Source organism: Triturus cristatus, chromosome 6, assembly GCF_964204655.1.
Source record: "Triturus cristatus chromosome 6, aTriCri1.1, whole genome shotgun sequence".
NCBI lineage: Eukaryota > Metazoa > Chordata > Amphibia > Caudata > Salamandridae > Triturus > Triturus cristatus.
The window spans coordinates 790,434,086-790,458,373 of record NC_140589.1 but is presented as its reverse complement, the minus strand read 5'-3'; the positions used below and the strand labels follow the sequence as shown (position 1 = coordinate 790,458,373).

The 24,288-nt window shown below is 42.2% G+C and overlaps 1 protein-coding gene across 1 annotated transcript in view; it reads left to right on the top strand.

Moving 5' to 3' along the window:
* LOC146817887 (N-acetylglucosamine transporter UNC93A-like) overlaps nt 1-24,288 on the top strand; it is a 515,214-nt gene that overhangs the window by 199,835 nt on the left and 291,091 nt on the right. Inside the window, exon 5 of the mRNA XM_085611375.1 lies at nt 22,177-22,388. Coding sequence (XP_085467501.1) covers nt 22,177-22,388 — 212 coding nt within the window. The remainder of the gene's footprint in view (nt 1-22,176; nt 22,389-24,288) is intronic.

The following is a 24,288-nucleotide window of genomic DNA, read 5'->3' as shown; positions in this document are numbered from 1 at the left end:
CTCAGTCCAATTTAGAAAGGTCTATTAGCACACACATACTGAAGCAGCAAGGTCATGAGGCTCCCGCGCTAGTTATATGAATTATCACGCACATCGGAAGGAATCCTCCACATTAGACTAATGTAAAATACAAACATATTTGGCAAGTTAAAGGGCTTACTGTCTTCCCGTCTCAGCAGCAGAGACCAACTCAGAGCACATGTCGTCTACCTGAATATTCAACAGCTTATCGCCATCCAGGCTCTTCCAGGTGTGGAGATGTCTTGTACTTGTCTGCACAGGATCCTAATCCCGTCGCCAATGTAAAGATACTCCAACTCCAAGCTTCTTTAAAATCTTCTTTATTACAGTGACACCTCCAGCAACTCCAGCAGTTACATCTTTCTCCTTCCAGCAACCATCTCTCTCTCTCTCTCTCTGCTCTCTCCCAGCATTTGCTATGATGTCAATGGAATTATTTAATCACCTAAGCAACCCAGAATACTCATATCTCCACAGAAAGTCATCGACCACACAACAATAATAGTTGCCATCAAATCGAAACATACACCATCATATCAATTATCTCAACAGCTGTTTTCGTGTAGAGCATTAAACAATCTAAAAGACTTACAATATTGAGTATCAGTTTACAAACAGGTTTTTCATATCAATTCAATACTTAAATTAGCATAATTGATTTACATTGGGACGCTTGTCTGAAATTCTATGACTATTATGTGTATGACATGAGATGTGGGGAACATATCAAAACGAATGAACATTGGATGCCACCATCTTTACTTGTGGTGTATGATGTTTGAAATTGATATTTATGGTTGAATTGTGATACAGGCCTGACGAGGACGATCACACCTCAAAATACGTGTTGGCTAGCTTTATAATGATCCTAATAAAGACTGATTAAAGAAACAACATGATCTGGATCTAATTGGTTTTAATTTGCTATTAATACATACTTTGATGTTATTTGCGATTTTCTGAAAATGATTGAGATGTTCATGCACCTCCAATTAGGTTAAAAACATTTTTGGACTCAGAGGGTGGAGTTTAACCCCACCTCAAGGAGAAATAATTGAGCACAATGTTTAAACTAGTATACCATTTTGATTTCTAGTTCTTAGGTGAGATGTGTCACACTTTGTGATTCCACTGCACATGTGATGTATAGATATGCTAACATTTCGCTGGTACTGTGATACGTGATTTCACCCATGTGGAGGGAGCAGGAATGAATCCAACTTTCTCCTTCCAATCAAATATTTTAGATGTTATAATTGCAAATAAACTTTACTGTAAGCTGTAAGTGGAAACTGACTTTGAGGTCCTTATCTAATTTATGATTTTATTTCTATGTCACTATGGAAAATGTACCGTTAATTGGTTGTTACTCACTAGCAGGTTTGGTCATATATGATTGTCCTGTTGATTGAATTGCCAATTATTTAAAGAGGTGAAGAAGTATACATGACGGTCCAATACTGAGGCATTGTGATAATTAAAAGTTAGATGTGGAGGGGTTATGGTCTAATAGGTTACTCACAATATAGATCTCACTTTATTTCAGTCTTTTTAGATGGTTTTCACCACTTATTAGCTAGAGAAGTCCTGCTGTATGCGTTTTCATGGCAGCAATGAAAAACATTGGCAAATCCAATTGCTTAGCCTTTTAGAGTTGAGGCCTATTAGTTTTACCTTTGCTTGTTGTAAGTGTGCCTAGCACTTAGAATCCTGGAAAAACATTTTACCATTGTAGAAGCACAGAAATAGGCATACACTGATTCATACAACCATTGACAGAGACACACTCTAACACATTACCCTAACCAGAGATTCAAGCAAAAACACACCCTTACATATCAATACAGCACCAATCTCAAATTGTCCACAAACGTAAAAAATAATACACTTTCACATGTTCTGTTTTACTCTACACAGACAGAATAATATAGTTTGCTATGTGTAGGTACAGCAATTGGGCTACTTTCATTTTTGTATGTAGTATTGGAAGCAAAACATTTGCCAGCTGGTCAAACTATTGACATATTCTTAGAACCACCATTGCAAACATTTTGAAGCCCAAATACACTGAAGTCATCAATGAATGCATATGTGTGTACACCCTCCCATTGATCATGTTCATGGGTGGAAAAGGCAAAAGAGAAACATCGACGTTTGCAATACCTCATGCCAAATAAAATACCTTAAGATTTCCTGGCCAAATAAAATCAGATGAATGGAATCTAAGAGCCAGTATTAGACATTTTGCTCTCTATTCAGTATAGGTCAGTAGTCCATTTCCCAAAGAAAACTTGAGTTGACATTTACATAAGTAGTTTCAATGTCATTTTATGCTTATATGCTGACATGCATAACCTTAATGACCAGCTCGGCGGTCATTTCTAAAATTGGTGGGTGGCACCTTTTTCAGGGCAACAGAATAATTTACTCTATCTCCATGAGGAGGAACGGGCCGCCCACCTACATGTAAATTAAGCCATAAAGAGTATCAAGCCCACAACACCTCCACTGGGTAAGCCTTGGACTGCTCTGTCTCACAGCCCTGAAATTCGGGTGCTAAAAGAAGGGTACTTGGTTGTTAATTGGTTGTCTGCAGTATGGTGGTGAATTGGGAGTTATCACTAACGATGCATAATTATGAGTCAAAATAAATAAGGTGAGCATAAATATCTAACTTCACTACCTATAGAAGAATTATAGAAATGCATATCTAGCCTCATATGTCCTTCTGTAATTTTCCTGTAAAACAGAGGTATAAACGAAATGTAAGCTTTTTGGGAAATTCCATTCCAGCACATGGGAGCTAAACTTTAATTTTTAACGGGGTACCTGGCTCACTAGGGCCAATAAATGTTCAATCTATGCATAGATGTGAATAAGGTAGGCTGAATGTGTAAATCATTGAAAAGGTTGTTTGCTTCTGGTCCTGGGTTGATATTTGGCAGTAATAGACACCAAAAACCTTTTAAATTGTTTGTATGCACTGTTACTGTTTTGGTGGAGATGTCAGACGTATTCGAAATCTACTATTTAATCTTGGATTTGTGAATCATAAATATGCACTCATAAAAGTGCTTCTGTGCATGGGGTGGATTTAATATTTAAAGATGCACTAGTTACAGCTTAACAGGTGTTCTGGGTGGAATGGCTTATGATATTTTTTGCTGTCACTATTTCCTCAATGTGGAATTGACCCCAATGTGCCATTTCACACAGGAGAAAGACAATAACGAATTCCATCTTTCTTTTTTTTTCTTCTTCATGTGGCACCGAGGAAAGGATATTGAGAGCTTTTGAGTGAGATACTCTAAGTGCAACAAATATTTTCAGATGTGAGACCCGTGCTCACAGTTATTGGACTCGGGCCACACCTCACTGATAAAGCTCAATAAGCCAAAACTGACCTTGGGTTCCTTATGTTCCTCTCTGGAGGGATACTGGACTGGAAATCTGAGCTGCACGTTTCCCTTTTGGAGCAGGACCATGCCTGATTTGCATTTGGCTGGTGTCAGTCTAGAGTGGTATAGTGACAAAAAGATAATGACCTTGAATGCAACCCTGAGTAATTACCCAAGGCTGGGATTAATTCATGCATTCTACCCATCACTTTTCAAGGTCTGGGTTGGCAGTGCAGCTGTCCCCAGGCAAGTGTGTGAGATTCACTAAAAGGGGCTTTACAGTTCCACCCACATGTTGGGAACCAGTAGTACATGCTTTGGTCAGGCAGAAGTTTTGTGCTTCCACAAAATACTACTTGTTCTTCACACAGCTGCGATCATTTCGATTGCTTATCCTGCTTCCTAAGCTTGAATGTTCAGGTGCACAAACATGATATTTTAGTGCTGTAAAAGTGTCTTAGATAACTAGATAGGTTATGGTGTTTGACTTTCTCTGGCAGCAGCATAGATGGTAGGAGGGCAGCCATGAGGAATGGTTTACAGTTCCAGCACCCTCCCCTTCTATTATTAACTGTAGACATCAGAGTACAGATTTATGTTTGAGAGTAGTAATGGATACCCAGGGCTACACTAATCTACATGGATGTTTAGGTTTGGTTTGACAGTGCAACTGTCATCTGCACTTACGTGATCAAAAATGTAGAGCTTTCTGTACTACCGAGAAAGGGGCTTAGGTTCCAGCCACATGTTGTTTCTCCTGAGTACAAGATTAGCTAGGGTCAAATGTGTGTCCTTTCACTAAAAAGACTGCTTCTGGTGCACTGTCTGGCTTGTGGTAAAGCTTATAGTCAGATCTGTTTATGGTGACAAGCCAATGATCATGGCTAAAGGCCTGAACTGTTTAGAAAATGTTATGATAAAGGTGCTAGGCCTGATGTATTTACTGTTAAAAGTATATCTTAAAGTGAATAGGTATTTTAGTGGTGATTATTATTACTCTGTATTACATCCTATTGATAAGTATTTTGTTAATGGAATCTCACAGATTAGCATAGTAAGCAATGGTGTTGGTGTTTGTTACTCCATGTGACAAACCATGGGTATAGAAAGTTTCCTCTGTGAGAATCCTTGTCAGACTTTACACCTGCATTCAGAATATATTTGTAATTTTGCTATGGTATAGCTGATGGCTGCCTTGTGGGAAGGATTATAACACATACAGCAGGTCTGAGTTGGTTATGATGACAAGCCAATGGTAACACCTAGAGGCCTGCTTGGTTCACTAGGAACATTTTTTTACCAATGCCCTATATCTGATCTGTTTATTGCTATAGTTCAAACCTTAGTTGGCAAATATGTGCTGTCAAAATAATACATTTTATATTCTGTTTTTGTTGACTTCTCAAAAGCATTTGACAGGGTGCATAGACCTACACTCTGGAGGAAACTGGTCAGACTGAGGATGCCTTTAAATTTATTAAGAATGATTATTGCATTACATTCGTCCACCTGTTGTAATGTCCTGATGGGTGGGAAGAAGGGCTTCCTCTGAATAGTCCCACAGATAATAGTATGAAACAGGGCTGTATTGTAGTTCCTCTTTTATTCTCCAGTTACCTTTATGATTGACCTGCTCACTTTATTAAAATTAAGAATTTCCCTCCCAGAATTGTTTCATAAGACTTGCATGTTCTAATGTATGCAGACGATGCTGCTATTTTTGTTGTTACTCTAATTGGTCTCCAGTGAAACTTGAATGCTTTATTCTTGTATACTGAAGAAAACATTTTGAAAATAAATATTTCCAAAGACTAAGGCTAAGGCGATGCCCTTTAGAGGAAAAAAGCAGTGCTTTTCCTTTAATTGGAACCTTGGTGGAGCTTCATTAGAAATTGTTAAAACATACATCAACAAACGCATGATGTTTCACCAAGCGACCAGACACCTACAATCTGCCTACCTCTTTCCTCAGGCACCTCCACCAGTGCAACAGCAGAGGACACTCCTTCTCACACCTGTTGGTCAAAGCTTGGAATGACCTTTCCCTGCACCTCAGGTATGCCTGATCGCTGCAGCAATTCAGGAAAGAACTCAAGACATGGCTGGTATAATGAACAGATCATCATCAAGCATTGATCAACTCCAGCACCTTGAGACCCTCACGGGTGATTTGCCAGGCTTTACAAATCCTTGATTGATTGATCTAACTGGGTAGAGTCTTTGCACAGACTTTAGAAAAGAAGTCGCACCTCTTGCATATAGGAAACAAGCCACTACTTCATATCGGCGTGCTCACATTTGTATTATAACTCTTTCAAAAGGTGCCACTTTAAGTCTTTATTGAAATTTACAGAGTAAAAATCCCTCCTATTCGTTTTTATACTCTTTAGTACACTACCTTTTGCAAATAGTCATCCATGAATTTATACGAATGGAAGATTCTTCACAAATTACTTTCCCTCAGTCAAGCAATCCCAGCACACCCCTTGCGCTTGGAATTCATACTTACTAGTGTTTATTGCCTATCAATGACAAATGTACTCACATGGACATGTAATTTACTACATCCTTCTGATGACAGAATTCTTCCAGTTTCTCTATGGCAGCCTCCCAGATAAAAAAGATGTCATCTATGTAGCGGTACCAGCCCGCTACATTTTCATAGAATGGGGCCACCTCATTGTAGATATGTTTAATTTCAAACTGACCTACATACAAACAGGCCAGACTAGGAGCACAGGTGGCCCCCATGCTGGTCCCTTTGAGCTGTTTCAAATACTCATCTTTGAATAGGAAGACATTATTCTATAGAATCAGGCTGACGCAACTCACGATGAAATCACCATTAGCGCCGCCAAGTCCTGATCCTCAAGAACATCACGAATCACATTAACCGTATCCCCCTGTGGGATGTTCGTGTAGACAGACTCAATGTCTAGAGTAACCAGACACTGAGTCTATCCACAGAACGTCTTTCCCTCAATAAGGGAGACAATGTGGGCAGAGTCTCTCAAATAGGATCATAGACCACATACAATGGGACGTAGAAAATGATCAACGTATTTGCTAACAGGTTCCAGAAGGGAGTCAATGCTGCTCACTCTCGGTCTAATTTCAGTGTCTGCATAGATCCTAGTTCTGGGACTATCCTATTTTTATCGCTTCGGGGAAAAAAAACCACAATACTTAAGGTAATGTTTATTTATTGTTTTTTTTTTATGACCGGGCTATTTATTTTGGCACCGGTATTTGCAACAAATGATCAGCCATATCCTCTATATGCAAGGACAAGGCTTTGTGGTAGAGTTGTATTGATTGTTAGATGAACGCTGGAATAGCAGCAATAAACGTGTGGACGGTGAATATATTGACAATCGCGTGTCTCAGATAGGGGTAACAGCTGACTCTACGCTATGTCACACTAAAAACTTAATTTATGTAGGTCATTATAGGTATGGTTCTCTTCTAGATATATATCCATTGATCATCCCTGTAAATCATCATTTAAGCACAGTGACGGCCCAAATATATGGCTGGAACCTGCATTCAGTACTTGCTTAAGGTAAATATAGGGGCGTACCAATATGGAGGGACACTTTTAGTAATCCATGTTCTCCCTCTTCAATAGGCACAGATTTTTATGAGTTGAATATCTACGAGGACCGCACTTGAATAAACGGACGAACATTTGGCAGTTGGTATAAGTCTGTAATATACGTGTCTAAGGTAACCAGGAATAGCCGAAATATAGGCTCAAAGATTATATGTAGCCTCAATATAAGCTCATTGTAGCAATGTTATAGTATTTTATGTTCTGTTTAAACAGGCTTTTCATTGATTCAACTTGAAATGGCAGTTTGAGTTCATAGACGAGAATTCCTGGCTAGACTTACAGGGAGATCTATTCTAAACAAAACAATTGTGAGTCTCTGACACTATAATAAGGAGGCATTGTTGGCTAGCATAACATTATATAAATTGTTAGCCTTTGATTTGTATAAGTAACACGGGTTGTGTATGGATATGCTTGGTAAGAATGACATAGATGTTGAGCATATTTTGCATGAAAGTGCTAAGTTTTTTTCACTAGCTGTTAAGCACTATAATTGTGCGTTAAACAATTTCCTGATAGCGCTGTTATTTTTCACTAGCCGCTAAACACTATCAGTGTACATTAAACAAGTAGTACAGAGTCTATGTGTGTATGCCTCACATTTTTTATTCTAGGGGATGAGCTTTGGAAATTAGGATGTATCAAATGGTATTATTATTAATGTATGTTGGTATTTACTTAAATTACAAACTATATATTTTCTTTCAGTTTGTTATATTTTAATTGGGATCTTATACAAAATTGCTGAAGAAGGTGATGGCTGTGTATTAGTGCCCACCGAAACGCGTCGATGCTCTATGGAAACTACATAAAATCTGTGATGACAATTGTCTCTGACATATGCATTTGGATTAATATTTATTGTGGTCACAATTGATGAATCTTTGATTTGGTGGTTTCCTCTTTTTAAATGGGATTTACTTTTCCTTTTTTTGTTCCCAATTTGCAAATATTTTGTATTGTAGGATAATTCATGTGCTTTTGATTCTACATGTTATATGTTTTTTAATAGTTTTTTTTTTTAATCTCCTTTTGTACAAATTCCTGAGATTGTCAGGTTTTATTAAAATAATATTCATTTATATTTTGTGATATATGTGATTATCTGAGATTTGTGAATACATTTGCTAAACAATTTTTTCTTAGATATTGTTTTTTGATTACATCCTTTGTGTCCATTCTCACCCTACTACTCTGAGGTTTGTGTGTATTACTGGTTGGTGAAGTGTGAAGTTTCCAAAGGGTTTTTTTTGTGACTAAGGTAATTTGTGGTGCCCCTCTCCTTTGGTCTGGGGGTCCCTCTCTCTCTCAGTTGTTATTCATCCTGGACCTCCCCAAACAAACTCACATTGCCTGCCACCTGAGAGACTTCCACTGGTTCCCCATCGAGAAAAGATGCCAGTTCGAGTTCCTCACGCACACCTACAAAAGCCCTCCACGACCTAGGTTCTGCCTACCTCAATCATCAACTGAACTTCCACCAACCAGCTAGACATCTGCGCTCCTATTCACTCACCCTCCCACACACACCCTGCATCTGTTGCAGCCGCAGCTGTGGCAGATCCTTCTCCTACATCACTGCCAAGACCTGGAATGACCTTCCCCTCCAGCTCCGTACAGCCCCCTCACTGCCATACTTCGGAAAGAGACTCAAGGCCTGGCTCTTCGATGGAGACATCGCCCGGATACCCCTCAGGGTTACAGTGCTGCGCTCTATAAATGCTGATTGATTGATTTACAGATGTGGACTCCTGCTCTACCTCAGTTGTTTTTTTTACAAAAGGCAGCCCATTTAATAAGTTATTCAAGTGACATTTCCCACTGTTTGTTTAAAAAAATATATACATCTTATCCAGATATAGTCACTTTTAAGCAGACTCAAAAATATCTATCCCTTTTGTTGGACCATTGTGTCAGACAAACAATACTTATGCTAAGACTGGGCATTTTGTCTGTGAATGTGTACAATAGGCACTGATCTGACAATGTCAACACAGTCGGGATATGTGATCTTTTTGATGAGGGGTACATGACCTCAGGCATGCACTCTTTTTCTGTTTGAACGCAGTTCTTGTTGAAGCTAGAATGCCATTGTATTTTAAATGCAAAATAACAAAAGCGGATGAATTGATTAATATGGTGAAATATCCACCAAATTAATTAGTCTGTTATAATCTTTTAACATTTCTTAAATCTTTTTTAAAATTGTTTTAAACGTTGTAGATATGTGTTATGATTTATATGTAAATCTTATTATATTGTGGATACGTCATGAGATATAATTCAATAACATTTTTAACTTTGACATTTGATCTGTTTAGTGCGAACATTTATGATAAATGTAATAGGCCTGGCATCTTGATTGCATTAAAGTCAATAGGTATTTAAGTGTGGATTGTTATTTATCTTTATTAAAACTTACAGATAGATATTTTGTTTACCGTTGTAGGCAAGGTGTTTGCACTGCAATATATCTTGCTAGAATCTCTTCTTAGTTGCCTGCCAGGACCCTATAACAAAGAAAATCATTCAAGGCATGCATGCCCTGTCTTCCTCCAGGCATTAGACAGAAGGGCAATCCTTCCTCCGAGTCTCCACGGGACCAGGAGTGTTCTGATGAGAGGTTCTGGGGTCTTGCCATGTTTATGCCTAATGCCAGGCTGCGGGTGAGGGATTTTGCCTAATCCTAAACTAGTTTTCATCAGTTCTTCTCTTTCCCCTGGGTCTAGCTCCAGCCTGGCTAGTGAAACAAAAGGCAAGAAGGCCAAGGTTTAATCTGCATTTCCCAGTGACAGGACAGGCATCTTCAGAAGTCAGGAAGAGGCAGGGTACAGCCCTTAGGATACCCTTTGAAATGCAGGAACGGACTGGGTAAAACCCTAGGCCATCCTGCTCTGGAGAGGAACATCCTTTCTCACATCAAAGGACCTTTTGTCCCTGTTCGATTGGAATACATATTACTCCACAGGAGAGCCATTAAAAGTCATGTGACCCTTGACACTGGCAAAAGGGCACATCCGATTTACGCAGAAAAATGCCAACTTTCTAATTTTCAAAATAATAATAAAAAAATCTGGCTTTACTATTAAAATGGATTTTAAATTGTTATTTGTAATCCTGTAGTGGATTTAATCTCAAGCAAATGTTCTGTGGTGAAACGCTAAGGCTTTTGGAATGTATACTGGCAGTTGCTGGAGCCAGGTCCAGAGGCATGCAACATTAGCCTGTATGCTGATGGTATGCAGAATAAATATTCAAAGTGCGTCTTGATTGAGAGTGATTTGTAAATTGCCACATTGGCGATGAGTCGAAGAACTATGTATCGCGTGCAACATCATCTAAAGCAAGGTTTGCCAGCACTCACAGGTAAGAGCCCAAAGTGTTTGACTGTGAAGGCATTATTGCGCTCTGAGCTCGGTCAGCCGACGTTGGGAGCTACTGTGGGGCGAGCGCTTCAATTGGCAAAGGATGCGTACTGGCTGGGGACACTGTGTGAGCCTGAAGGAGTGGGGTGTCACCGGCCAATTTTGGAAAAAGCTGGTATTTGTGGTGGCATGCATGCGCGTTGTTGCATTTTGAATGTCGCGATTTTAAAGTCAGGCATTCTGCAATACAACCAAAGCACTTGGGATGAAGAGTCCCATTCTAAAATCCGGCAAATCCGGCAAATTGGTGCAGCACTACAAGAGTAAATCTCAGTGGCCAGAGTGATTTTGACAAAAAAGTTTCACAAACAAGCACAGGAATAAAAATTCAAGTGCAAGGATCCAGAAGTAACGCAAGACTTTGGTCACATCTCAGTGGCCATTTTATAACCAGCCATATCTAATTGAACTTCATTGGAAACCAATGAGGCACTTTTTTTGAGCCAGGCAAAAAAATAGTTTTTGATTATAGTTTTCTTCTTCCTCTTTCAGCAAACAGTTATTGTGTTTTTGCTCCTGTGTTAAGTTACAATATTAATATTGTTAAAAACAGCGGAGGTGATGTCAAGTGAAAAAACAAGCAGTGAAGTAACAATAAATATGGCTACAGAAGCATATAATAATGAATAACGTGTAGAAAGTGTCTCAAGTATAATTTTTCGAAGACCTTTATCATTTGACATATCAGATCTACAAAATATTGCACAAAGATGGGAAAATGGTGGCACAAATTTGAACACTTTTTAAGAGCCACATACAAAAAATGCTCTGCCGAACAAGCAAAAGATTTGTTGCTTAACCTTGTGGGAGACGGAGTAGAATACTTAATAATAACATTTCCTGGCCAAGAAAGAAATACATATAAAGATCCCATGAAATGCCTGAATGAAAGATGTGATCTATAGAGAAATCTGGATTTTGAAAGATATAAATTCAATACAGTGTTTCAAAGTGAAGAAGAATCAATGGACGAATATGTAACGTGGCAAAAAAAAATTAGTAATCTTTTGTGAGTTAAAAAAATTTTGTGATGAAGCAATAAGACTGAGAATAATACAATGTTGTAGTTCAGTGGAATTCAGAAAAAAAGAACTATAAAAAACATATGACTTGCAAGAAAGTCTACGCATGGGCAGAACGGAAATGCAAGCACAAAAACATGCTACAAACATGGAACAAGGTTGAATGAAGACTAGAACAAGTTAGACAAATGTAATAAAACACAGCAATGCAGAAAAGATGTAGTCTCAGGAAAATCAAAGAAGCTATGTTACAGATGTGGATTACAATTTCCACATTTAAAAATGTGTCTGGCTTTAGGACAGCTAAGTAGAGAATGTGGAAACCCCAATCATTTTTATAGTGTATGTAGGTCTAAGAAAGACAAAAAGGAAAGTTGGAACAAAAAAGAAAACTGGAACAGACAGAACATGCCAGATAGCTAGGAAATACTAAATATTTGAGGCAAATGAAAGGCATTGAACATGACTTTATAAGGAGCCTGAGCAATCTGAAAGATTGTATATCATGTGTGAGAAAAATGACATAAATCATGTTAACATGATAAAAAGAGAAAACATAAGAAAAACCACATCTATGAATATTATGGTTGGCTCTCAGAAAGTTTTGTTTGTCCCTGACAGTGGAGCAACATGCAACATCATGTGTATCACTCAGTATAAAAAAACAAAAGAACAACTGACTCTAATTCCGTCAAGTGTCGGTGTATTGCAATGGGAAACCAAACATCCTGTTTCCTGTTTAGGGAAGATTGAAGAAATCCTGCAGTATGGAGATGTATTCAGTAAAGAAGAAATACATGTTCTAGAGAGTGAAGATACTAGTCCATGTCTATTGCGCAGGGCCAGTGCTCAAGTCATGGGTTTACTAGCAATGAATTGTAATGTCAGTTTTCTGCATCACAATGGGTGTTGCAGTGGGATGTTGCTGTGGGAGTTCCCAGCAACACCCATGGCTTTTTGACACTGCCTCAGATTTACAAGAATCTGTAAATCTGAGGCAGAGCCAAAAACAAATGCCTTTCAAAAGGAGGCGTTAATGTGGGGCAACCAGGATAAATACTTTTATTTCTCCTTGTTTGTTGCTTTTTCTATTGGTGCTGCCTTCTGCAGTACATATAGAAGGAGCAAAACACCCTTAATGATTCCTTTTGTGCAGGAAGGTGTCGCTTCCTGCACAAACACAATCATCTCTGCAATGCAGGTACCCCTGCACCATGGTGCAAGGGTGCCTGTGTTGGTGCTACGCAGCTATTTTAGTGCAGGTGTGAGCACAGGGTTGCGCTGTATTCTTGTTAATAAAGCACATCTCTCCATTTTGAAAGTAATTAGCTTGTGGCACCCGCTGCGCCATGTTCATGTATATATGCCCCTAGGAATTTGTGAAGCAGCAGCAAACAAGAAAGTTGCAAAGTAGATTTCATCCTGTTCCTTTGCTTTCAAGAAAACGTGATCGACTAATTGAACATTGTTGAATAGCTAGATATGAGATCACTTAAAAAGGAGTTTTTGTTTTTATTATTATTAGGTTTTTTCTTTCTTTTCTCTTCTTTTCTCTTTTGATCTTGTTGAAAATAAAAGGGGAGTAGAAATGTAATAATGTGGTGTATACAATTTGAAGGTCATGGTCTGTGGTGGAACATTAAGGCTTTGGAATGTATACTGGCAGCTGCTGGAGCCAGGTCCAGAGACAAGCAGCATTATCATGTATGCTTATTGTATGCAGAATAAATATCCAAAGGCCGTCTGGATTCAGAGTGATTTGTAAATTGCCACACTAGTAAAATGACTATTTCTCTAGCTGCTCCCATACTGAATCTATTACATATTAAATGTAAGAAGGTAAGTAGTGTTAGTCTATGGGAGGTCTAGAATTGCTGCAGTGAATAACGACATTGTTTTTTTTTCACTGCCAAGACATGTAGAACCTGAAATATACCTGTCCTACATTTTACATACCTTTCCCTCTGCCCTATGAACTTTTAAGGCTACCTTAGTGGTTACTTATAGGTATAAAAGAGTTTATTTTGCCAGGTTGAAATGGCAATTTTAAAACTGCACTATAGGTTGAAGTGGCAGATCTGAGACATATTATACAGTGATAGTTTAGTGGGTGGAACAATTAGTGTTGCAGCTCACTTTTAGCATTTAATCTACACAATTTAATTAAATTTACATATTTGGGTTAAATGTAGTACCATTTTCTAGAGACGTATATATACATTTTATGTGCCGATTAGGTGTATGCCAATTTTACGATGTTTTGAAGGCAGAGCATAAAATAGGGTAGTGAAAGCAAAAATCTTTGGAAATACCACACAAAAGAGGTCATTTTTAACAATCTCCATAAAGGCATATGAATGCAAGAATGAGTCAGTGGATGGATGAATGGTTGCATGAGTGCAAAGACAAGTGACAGAGAACATGTATGATAACTTATTGAGTGCCTAAACCCATCAGTGATGCAAGAGGCACTTTCATTCATAAGCCAGATTTATTGGCATTGCCAATGCTTGCTTACATTGCTATGTGACATTCACTCAGTGCAATGGATATGCCTAGACATGGGTCAGAGTTTCAATCTGCCAGTGGAGTAAAGCTTCAGCTCACTTATAAGGCTCAAATAGACTTAGTGGTTCCCTGTGCACTTGTGTGGAGTGAAACTGGGGCCGTATTACAGAAAGTGCTGTGCGGGAGACACGGGGTGTGTGCGTTTGCTTTGTGCGATCCTGGGGCACTTTGGGTTTCCAGAAGAGGCCGCAGATCCCTGTGTGACCCCTTCTGTAATACTGATAGCGCTAGCGCACATTTAGCACCAGCTTTATTGTGAGAGGGTGTTCCCTCATTTGCATTGGAGCATGGCCCTATGCAAATGAGGGAATCACTTTGACTCTGCGCATGTGCCCTCTTACTGACAAAGGCTTAGAGGCAAACCTGCCCTCAGGAGGTGCACTGAAAGTGCGCCACAATAAAGTGGTGCACTGAATTTCCACCCCCTGTGGACAGCCTGCTCAATGGGGCAAAGGGACCCCTCAGACATACCCCTGCAGGTGGGTGCAGGCACTGGCTGCACCTGTTGGCAAAAGGATCTCTAATCCCTCTTGAAAAGGCAGGTGCGATTACGTCTGCAATGTGAAATACAGAGCAGCTTTTAAACAGCTGCTCCGTATTTCATGAGTTTGCAGCTGCACGGGGGCAGCACCTTCTCCATAATAGGGCGCATCCCTGTTTGAGGCCAGCACACCTGTTTAAAGCTGCTCTGTGGTGCAAGCAGGGAAAATGCACCCTTTAAGTAAATGAGCCCAGGTTTGCTAGTTCGAGTTGGACCTTTCCTTTTGGTCCAGGCCTTGCCCATGCCCAGGCAGAGATTAAACAAAACAATTATGTACTGGAATGAGTTACCAGTGATTCATAGCACTGAGAATCGACTTGAAAGTGGCAGAATGTAAATGTCAAATAAAATACAACATAAAAGTGATAAAATATATTATATACATTTTAAAAACTGATAGGCCATGTGAAATTACAAAGTTCGATTTGAACTTCTAATATATATGACATTTAGCTTTTTTTAGTGAAATTGTTTTGAATCCCACCATTCTTTCAAGCTTCTTTTTGGAAAGGTTGAACGCATCAAACACTTGAAGAGGGTTTAGGTTGCATTGTAAATAATTAAAAATGTAATTTAAATATTTAATTTATGTTCTTTTACCAATGTAGGTAACATGAATGCTCGAAAAAGCCCTATTGGGCTTGCAGTTTTAAAAACAGATAAATATGCATGATGTTTCTATTTTTAAGTCTATAACCGCTTCAAGACATTTTAAATTACCAAAAAATTGGTAGAAGAGTTATGGACTTTTATGCTAAGATTTTTTTAAATGTTTAATGTAAATAGCATTCATATAATTTTCTGCATGTCCGTATTTTGACCGGGAAGCCTCATTGAATCTGTCAGTAGTAAACAATGAAACGTTCTTGACTTGCCTCTCATTAACCATGGACACCTTTGGATGTTGTGATGTATTCTGTACTCAAAAACAGATTCTTCTACTAATTATATGAAAATAAAGTGTAAAGTAGTCCCAAAAAAAAAATTGGGGTATATTCACAAGAACGTGTGTTAAACATCTCCAAAAAATGTTAACGCAACTTTACACATCGCAGCCTATTACGGGAAAATAACCCTGTGTCAACGTGGAATTCACAACAAGGCGGCCGCATGCTATATTTTGCGGAAACTACGCCCAATTCCCGTGATACAACCACCTCGACGGAGATAAAAACACAAACCCCAACGCGAAAAAACCTGCGATGGGCCAAAAGCGTGATGAGGAAATCAGCGCTAAGCAGCGCCAGGCCTGCAACACACACCTGGCAGGCGGGAAAAATCACCATAAAAGTAGAAAAAACACCTAAACACAAACTGACCAACACCCAAGCACCATGGAGGTGGCTGGAGCAGGCGCAGAGGACGAGCGCAACCCCACAAGCACCCCGGACGACCAGCCCAGGACCTCGGGGACAGGGAAGGGCAAGGACAAGAAGAAGAGGACGATGAAGTTCAGTCCGCAGGCGAACAGGATCATAGTCACAGAGGTGATGGAACACCATCAACAACTGTTCGTCACCTCCAACATGTCATTGGGCACCAAAAATGGAATATGGCGGGACATTGTGGACAAGGTGAATGCCGTCGGAGAGCACAAGAGGACAAGGTCAAGAGGCGATGGAATGACATCAAGCGAAAGACCAAGGAGAAACTCGCATCCAACCAGAAGGCAGCAATGCAGACTGGAGGTGGGGGCCCAGTGCCACAGCTTGTGCTGGATGCCATGGAGGAGCTGGTGTCGACAGTCATCAGTGTGGATATTGTGGCCAGAGTCGGAGGACCGGACACTGCTCGACAGGACACAACACAACCGCAACAGGGTGAGTGACCACCAGGTACTGGGAGGACAGGTGGAGATGGTAACGATGGCACACATGCACAATCAAGCACAGCACAGTACACACCCTCAATGACTGGGTCATCGCCCAGATCTATAGACTTTCACAATGTACAATGCCATGCTGTCTGAATGTCAACATGTACCATGCGGCTACATACATGTGGACACATTGCAATACATCATCTCCCCTTCACATTGCAGGGCCACCGTCAACACCCCCTGCAGAGCAGTCCCAGACACTCTTCACTGATGATGAGGAGGACAACCTCAGCATCGACGCACAAGCCCTCCTAGACATCATTGACATCATCCGCAACTCACCTCCTGGATCAGGCTGCCCAGCTGCATCGAGGAGACCCCACCCACCACCCAAACCACCCAGCAGGAGGCACCCACGACCATGGAAGTCTCCCAAGACCCCCAGGAACAACACACGGCCTTCCAACACAATGTGCTGGAGGGCCAGAGGGAGACGGCTGAGCAGGTGTGGGTGGGGTTCGACCTCATGGGTACCAAACTGGACGCCATCCATGGGTGTCTAGGCCCACTCTATGGTCTCCAACGAGCCCTGACTGATATCGCTGGAGTCTTGACGTGGAGAAAAGAACACCTGTCCACTCAGGGGGGCTTCAGCGATACCAGCCGTGAGCTGGCACACATGCGGAGGCTCATGGAGGACATGGTGCGGATAAAGGCGGAAAGGATGGCGACCACCGCTGCATACCAGCGAAATGTATCTGGGATCTACCATTCCCTGCAGCTCCTCATCATGGCATTACTGCCACAAGGCGTGGTGGTGATGAATGCTGTTGCCCCCACACCATCCACATCTCCGCCCCCTAGTGTGCCATTGCCTCACAGTGTGGCAGACGTATCCACTCCGGCACCTGATGTGCCAGTGGCACACAGTGCTGCAGCCGGTACTGCAACAACCACAGATGGGGCAGAGCACACATCCGGGGATGAGGACGTGGATGGGTTTGTGATCAGGAGGCACTAGCATTCATTTCCGCCACCTGGCCTGTTTCTGCTTGATGCCGCATATGGCCCCATGACTTTCCACTGACACCCGATACACTCCGATGCACTCACCTTGGACCGCGAAATGGACTGCCATATCCTGTTTGATGACCAATGACATGGCGACCAGACTGCGGACTGTACCCTTCCTCTTCTGCAGTACTTGTCATCCCCGGATGGACTCTGGCTGGCCCTCCACGGGCCCATATTGTGTAGTGTGCTTGGCATTGCCCTGTACCGCTCCAGGTTCAAAACTGCACTGGATGTGCAATAAACATCCAGTAACGCACTGCTGTGTTATGTCTTTCATCATTCATGTATGAATGTGTGGATGAATGTAGGGATATTGATTTCCCTTGCGTCAATGATGCTCATCCTGTTTGATGCCAGTCAGAGGGTGCTACATTGCATATTGTGTACCGGGTGCCGTGTACACTACAACACGGACACTTGCATCAGTCACATGGACTGAACCACGCCCAGAGCCCATGAGGTATTGTTGCAAGCCCTGCGCTGGTCCAGCGTACCACAGGCCAGACCACTCCGCTTACGCTCCGAGGGGGGCCCTCATTGCTTCTCGTCGCAGGCGTACTCGCTGGTGGTGTGCAGGTCACTGGTCTAGTTGTCAGCATGTCACAGCCACTCCCTGAGGGCAGGTTTGCACACACACCACACCCATCCGGCACAGCCGTCACAGGCCATGCCACTCTGCCAACTTAAGGGGCCGACGACATCACATTCCCCTCTGCCAGTGGTGACTGGATGACGGACGCTCCACGGTTCTCAATCATAAAGGGCCCATCAGTTGTTGTGCACAGGGTTAGTGGCACCCGAGGCCTTGTAGCTGTCATGGGCCTACCAACACGTGGCGCTGACTGAGGTTGCACAGGGTAAGTGGCACCCGAAGCTTTGCGGCCGGCACAGGCACCCCGCCATCATCAATCAATCTTTTTGTAGTGCGCACTACTCACCCATGACGGTCTCAAGGCACTGGGGGGGTGGGGGGGTGCTGCTACATGGGGCGGGGACTTTGGGTGCACTGAGGTAGGGGCACCTTAAGTGCTGAGCTGGTGTGCAGCCTGCGATGATGCCCCGTCCCGGCGGTCCGGACAGCTCAGGTGGTTTTGTGTGCCCTGCTGGACCACAGTGTAGGCCAGAACCAGCAACCAGTGCGGGCCTACCGCCACATGGCGTCGCTTCCAGATCACAGAGTTAGTGGCACCTATTGGACTGAGCGGGTGTGCAGCCTGCAATGAGGCCGGGTGCATTGGTATGTCCCCTGCCATAGAGTAATCAAGACCCAGCACCAAACATGAGACCTGGTGGCCTGCGGGGTGGGGCTGCATGATGTGGAGGGTGCCATGTCTGCAGGCCCCGGGCTTGTGGCTTGCAGCAGCACGTGGTGAGACCTCTTGTCTGCACGCCGGTGGCGGAAGGTGAGCAGTGAGGCCTGGATGTACATGGGCAGGCATGCTCCGATGGGTGGCAGGAGGGGCTGAGGTGCCTCTGCCTGGGTGTGAATTGGCGGGCATGCTCCGATGGGCGGCGGGAGGGGCTAGGGTGCCTCTGCCTGGGTGTGCATGGGTGGGCAGGTGATGTTGTTTTGTGCAATTGTGTGTACTGTGCCAATCATATATCTGGACTCTGTTTCAGATGACAAGTCTGTCTCAGATGTGTGTCCCGGTGAACTGCAATATATACTGGCAAGTAGTTGGAGACACACCGGTGGCAGCAGGTGAGCAGTGTGGCCTGGGTGCACTCTCTCTCTCTCCCCCCTCTCTTCTTCTCTCTCTCTCTCCCCTCTCTTCTATCTCTCTCTCTCCCTGTCTTCCTCGCTCTCTCCTTCGCTCTCTCTCTGTCCTTTCATGTGCGCAGGACACACGTTCTCATCATGATTTTTGTCTTGCAGGCTGTGACCTACGGATTGCCCAAGGGGATCCGCTATGTGTCTTCAATTCATTTCAGTGTTCATTTTAATAAAGTTTCATTTGTTGCTTCGAAAGTGAATGTGTGATGCTCATTTTTGTGACGACACATGCATGTCACCAGTTGTGCGACATCATGCAGATTATTTTGTACATGTTTAGGTGTAGCTGATGTGGCATGTCTTTGGTTGGGGGGTGCCAGGGAGGGGGGGTCATGGGGGTGGTTTTGACGGGTGTTGTTGCCCTTTCGGCCCTCCGGGCTGCATGTTCAGTTGCCCGGGTGAATCTGTTGTTCTTCAGGTGTGGCTCTGGGCTGGGCTCCCTTTTGTGGTGCCGGCTGTGGTCCGACATTGCACCAGGTCAGAGCAGGTGTTATTTTCCTGCTGCTAACGCACCTTATTGCCTGTTTTGTGTTCTTATCGCAGTTCTGGCTGGTCGTTGTGAATGTTGTGGAGTGGTGTTGTCGTGGCTTTTGGCACAGGAATGCCTACTCTGCATTTCATTAGCGATAGTTGCGGGGGTTATCTGTGGTGATGTTTTTTGCTGCTGCTATCGCGAGTAAACTGGTGCTGTGGGATGTTAACACCAGCTTCTGATTGGGGCGATACCTTTATCGCTACATTGACTGTGATAAAGTGCCGTTGACTCGGCGATAGATCCTTGTGAAAATGCCCCATTGTCCCTACACAGACGTTAAGGCCTGGCATTATCTATTTCCATGAAATATCATAGTAATATATTTGTATTAAAGACAAACTTCATTGATATAGTTTAATTTCCCTTTTATTGCACGTCAATATCCTGTTAAGAGCACTCTGGTAAGTCACTCGAAATTATTGGCTGATGGATTTCTTTCATAAAAATATGGGGTCTGATTCACAAAGTAGGTGTGAATTACTCCTGTCTTGAATTTAAATCGCTTCTAAATAATCAGGCATATTTCACAAATCACAATCTGTGAGCAGTTTACTTTTTACTCCGGGCATAGCTGTCACATACTCATGATTTGTTTCTGAGTAAGACATGCCTCTTCATAGAGAAAAACTGTCACTCATGAAAGTGTTTTCTATGAGTAAGAATGTTGACATCTGTTACTTTGGGGAGCTGACAGTTCAGGAACATCAGTAATCAAGGATTGTTTGTATACTGGTGTGAGAACCTTTTCTTCAATCATTGCTTCCTATTAGTGGAAGTAAACATTTAGGGCCAGGTGCACTAAGTCTTTGCCCTGGATCAAAGTCACACAAAGTCATGCAATACCATGAAAGCTCTCCCAAGGGTATTTACTTTCCAGTTTAAAAGGTATTTGTCTTTTGTGCTGGAAAGGTGCTCTATTTTCACCGCAAATGGCACCTTGTACTGCTTTATGTGGTTTTGCGTCAAGGGGGTGTTAGTGGGTTGTTACTTGTGTCGGTCAGCAAGCACCCATGTGGTTTGACGCAAATCCTGACCTAGTATAGCCAGACTGGGCTATGCGTCAATGCTCCTCCTTGAAGTGGCTCAAAAAAGGAGATATGTTCTCATTTCTAAAAAAAAAACACTTGCTGCATGTGTGCTGCAGTGCACAACTCATAGCCAAAGTATAGGATGATTCAGAGTTTATCTCGGCATAGGAATTGTAGCTTCCAGTACAATATCTATGCTAGACAGCTCACACTCAGCTCTGCGAGGCTGTGAGCCTCGTTGCATACCAGTACAGGGGATCCCAGCAGTAATTGTCCGATCTTAGTAGATATGGCTCTCTGTTGTTTTTCCCCTCAGGCAATGTAGTGCAGCAAATTTGGATGCAGCACTGTTTTACGTGAAAATGTTGTAACTCTGGCACTTAGTATCAGACTAACCATGAACAATAATTTGATTCCTTGATAAATTACACCTAGGCCTGTATTCCAAACTGAGTGCACTGACCCTGTTTGTGCACTTTATGGATTTAGGCCCAGATCTCTGTACTGGGGTGAATGTATGACATTGTTCTGCATTCTGTCCATCAATTGTTGTTTTTGCTGTTTGTGCTGCGGCACACCCGTAGCTAGGAGCACCCGTCGCGGACCGTGCGCCTGATCATACTAAAAAATGTGCTGTACACAATGCAGGCACAAACTCTGACCACCATGCTGATACTCTTGAGAGCTCAGTCTATCAATGTGCATTATGTATTTATGTATTTAAACGGTTTTAAAGTTTATATAGCGCTGGCTAGACCCAAAGGTATCAGAGCGCTTTACAAGGGTTGGGAGAGGAACAAATTGCAATATAACATTTGTACAAAAAGAAAAAGTGCAAGATAAAAAGAACAATATGCAAAGAACAATAAATACATGGACAAAAAAATCAGGAGTAGAATTAGGCCATTAGGGGGGGGGGGAGTATGGAGGTAGGGGGGAACTAAGGAGGGTGATGGGAGACGAGATAGCATACAGGAGTAGGCAGTGATTAAAAGAGAACTAGTAGGGGAGGGGTAGAAGTTTATGTAAGAATGAGAGGAGGGGGGGTAGTAAGTCAGGTATAAGGTGGTGAGAACAAAGCACCATCATGAGCAGGTTGTGAAACCCAGTTAGATGGCAGGGTTAAGGACCCCAGTATTTGTTGAGAAGGTGCCGCTTGAGGTCTTTTTTTAAGCTGAGGTAGGAGGGGTTGCAACGTAGATCTTTGGGGAGTGAGTTCCAGATGGTAGGTGCATTTCCGGAGAAAGAGCGTAACTGGGTAGATTTATTGTTAATACTTGTTATGTACTGTGCTGCAAGCAGTATTTGACACCAATAATGGGCTCACCTCCTGACTGTTCATTTGTATTTTTGTGCAGGGTGTGGTGTGCTGGCAGTGCTAATAGTTGCAACATTTCTGGATCAAATTAATCTCAAAGAAGGCCAGGAAAAGGAAGAGGAAGATGTGGCCATGTCAACATATTTTCTAGCTACCTTCCGGCATATGAAAGATAAACGGCAGCTTCTCCTGATCCCTTTGACCATGCTCAGTGGGTTCCAACAGGGATTCCTTTCTGGTGATTATACAATGGTATGCTGTGGTTTGGAAATGTGCTCCTACAGCTTTGCCTTTCACACATATTTGTTATCTGTATTCTGTTATGGATAGTTATTTTATTGAATCTATTTCATGAACAAGAATTCACTGTCAGATCCCCTTTGTATATTCATAAGGCCAGCAGGGGCTATTGGTACTCAGCCATTGGGGCTGAGGTCGTTTGCTTCTAATATCGGGGGTCCATACCAGGGTCGGACTGGCCATAGCAGGCACTGGGCCTTTCCCCGGTGGGCCACCAGGGTGGGGGCTGGTTTTGGGCCCCTGGGGGGACATTTTTGTTACCGGGGCCGGCAATTTTGGCCCCCTTTTACAAAATTGGCTGAAACCGGCCCTAGCAAACAGCTCGGCCGCACCGTCCATGTCCCCAAGGGGGGCCGGCCGAGCAGTTTTCCAGGGCCGGTTTCGGTTCCCAGTCCGGCCCTGGTCCATACTACTGTGGCATTGTAAAATGGGCAAGTTCAACCACTTCATCACTTGATTCTCAGCAGTAGCGATAGCAAGCAGTTGAGACTCTTCAGGGAGGTACTGTGGGGGTGCATAAACTCACAATTCAGATTACTCATCTGACTAATAACCCATTTAACCATGCTTTACTTTAGAAATGAAAGAAATACTTTATTACACATTGAAAATGGAAAATTCCCCAGGAAATAGTAGCACCCACAAGTGAAAGAACTGGCACTAGCGCTACTGTGCCTTGGTATACCACTCACAACTTCTCCTTTCCTGGGTGTCCCTACTCTGGTAGACTAAGCAGGTTCCGCCTAAGGTTAGACGATCTATGCAGCACAAATAAATCAAAGCTTAGCCGAACCCCTGTTCAGCAGAAGCAGTACCAAGTTCAGCACAGTCCCCTTTGAAGTCTCACCAACTGCTGCTCTCCAGGTTCAAATTCAGCTAGGAGGGAACTAGCACATACACATTCACTTATGTTGATGCTTTTTTACTATTAATAGGACTAATTGGATGGATCGGACCATGTGAGTCCCAAAGGAAGAAGGCCCTAGGCATTAAATTACAGGAAATCCCACACAGAAAAAGCCACACAGGATAATCCACACCAGACAAGGTTCCAAGTACAAACCATGAAGGTTTATTTCAAATTAAATATTCATTATAGAAGGCAAAAGGGCAATGGTTAGTCAATTCAATTCAGCATCATTCAATGGAAAAATAATCTAAGTTTAAAGTCAAATCCCAATCTGTCATAAAGACTGGTGAGTACGAAGAAGGAAAAAGCGCTCTAAATATTCTATTAATCAGTAAATAGACTGACATGAAGACTGTCTCTAAAGAATAGTAAAACAACTCTCCAAATATTTTAAGTATAAGAGGAACAAGAGGATTGAAGTCAAGTTCACCTCTAGGGAGACCAGGGAAAAGTCTTTACTATATCTAAGTCTCATTCACATAACAGACTAACATAGAGCTTGCTCTTTAACAAAAGGGAAAAGCTTCTGGATCACTTCCTAAATGCAGCGTGTTATTTCATTTTTCAAATAGAGCAAACATATTGTAAATGTAGTGTGAAACAAATGTAATATCACAATATTTAATAGTAAAACAGAAAACACATCATATGGAAAACTACTTTTGCTGTATTACTAATGACTAATCCTCCATTACATATGGAAGTGAAAAATAAGACACATTCAAATTATATACACAGCCTCTGCTAGCCAGAGAAAATGGCCTTGTAGAGATACAGTTGAACTCCACTCCTTCCTCCAAGAACATCAGTAACACAAATAGGAATGCATTTTAAAAATACAACAGTGCAGGACCATAAAAATGCTTAAATTAAATGTATTGTACAAAATGCTGAGTGATACATTTTGACATGAGCTGCACAGACAGAGGAACAAGAGAACAT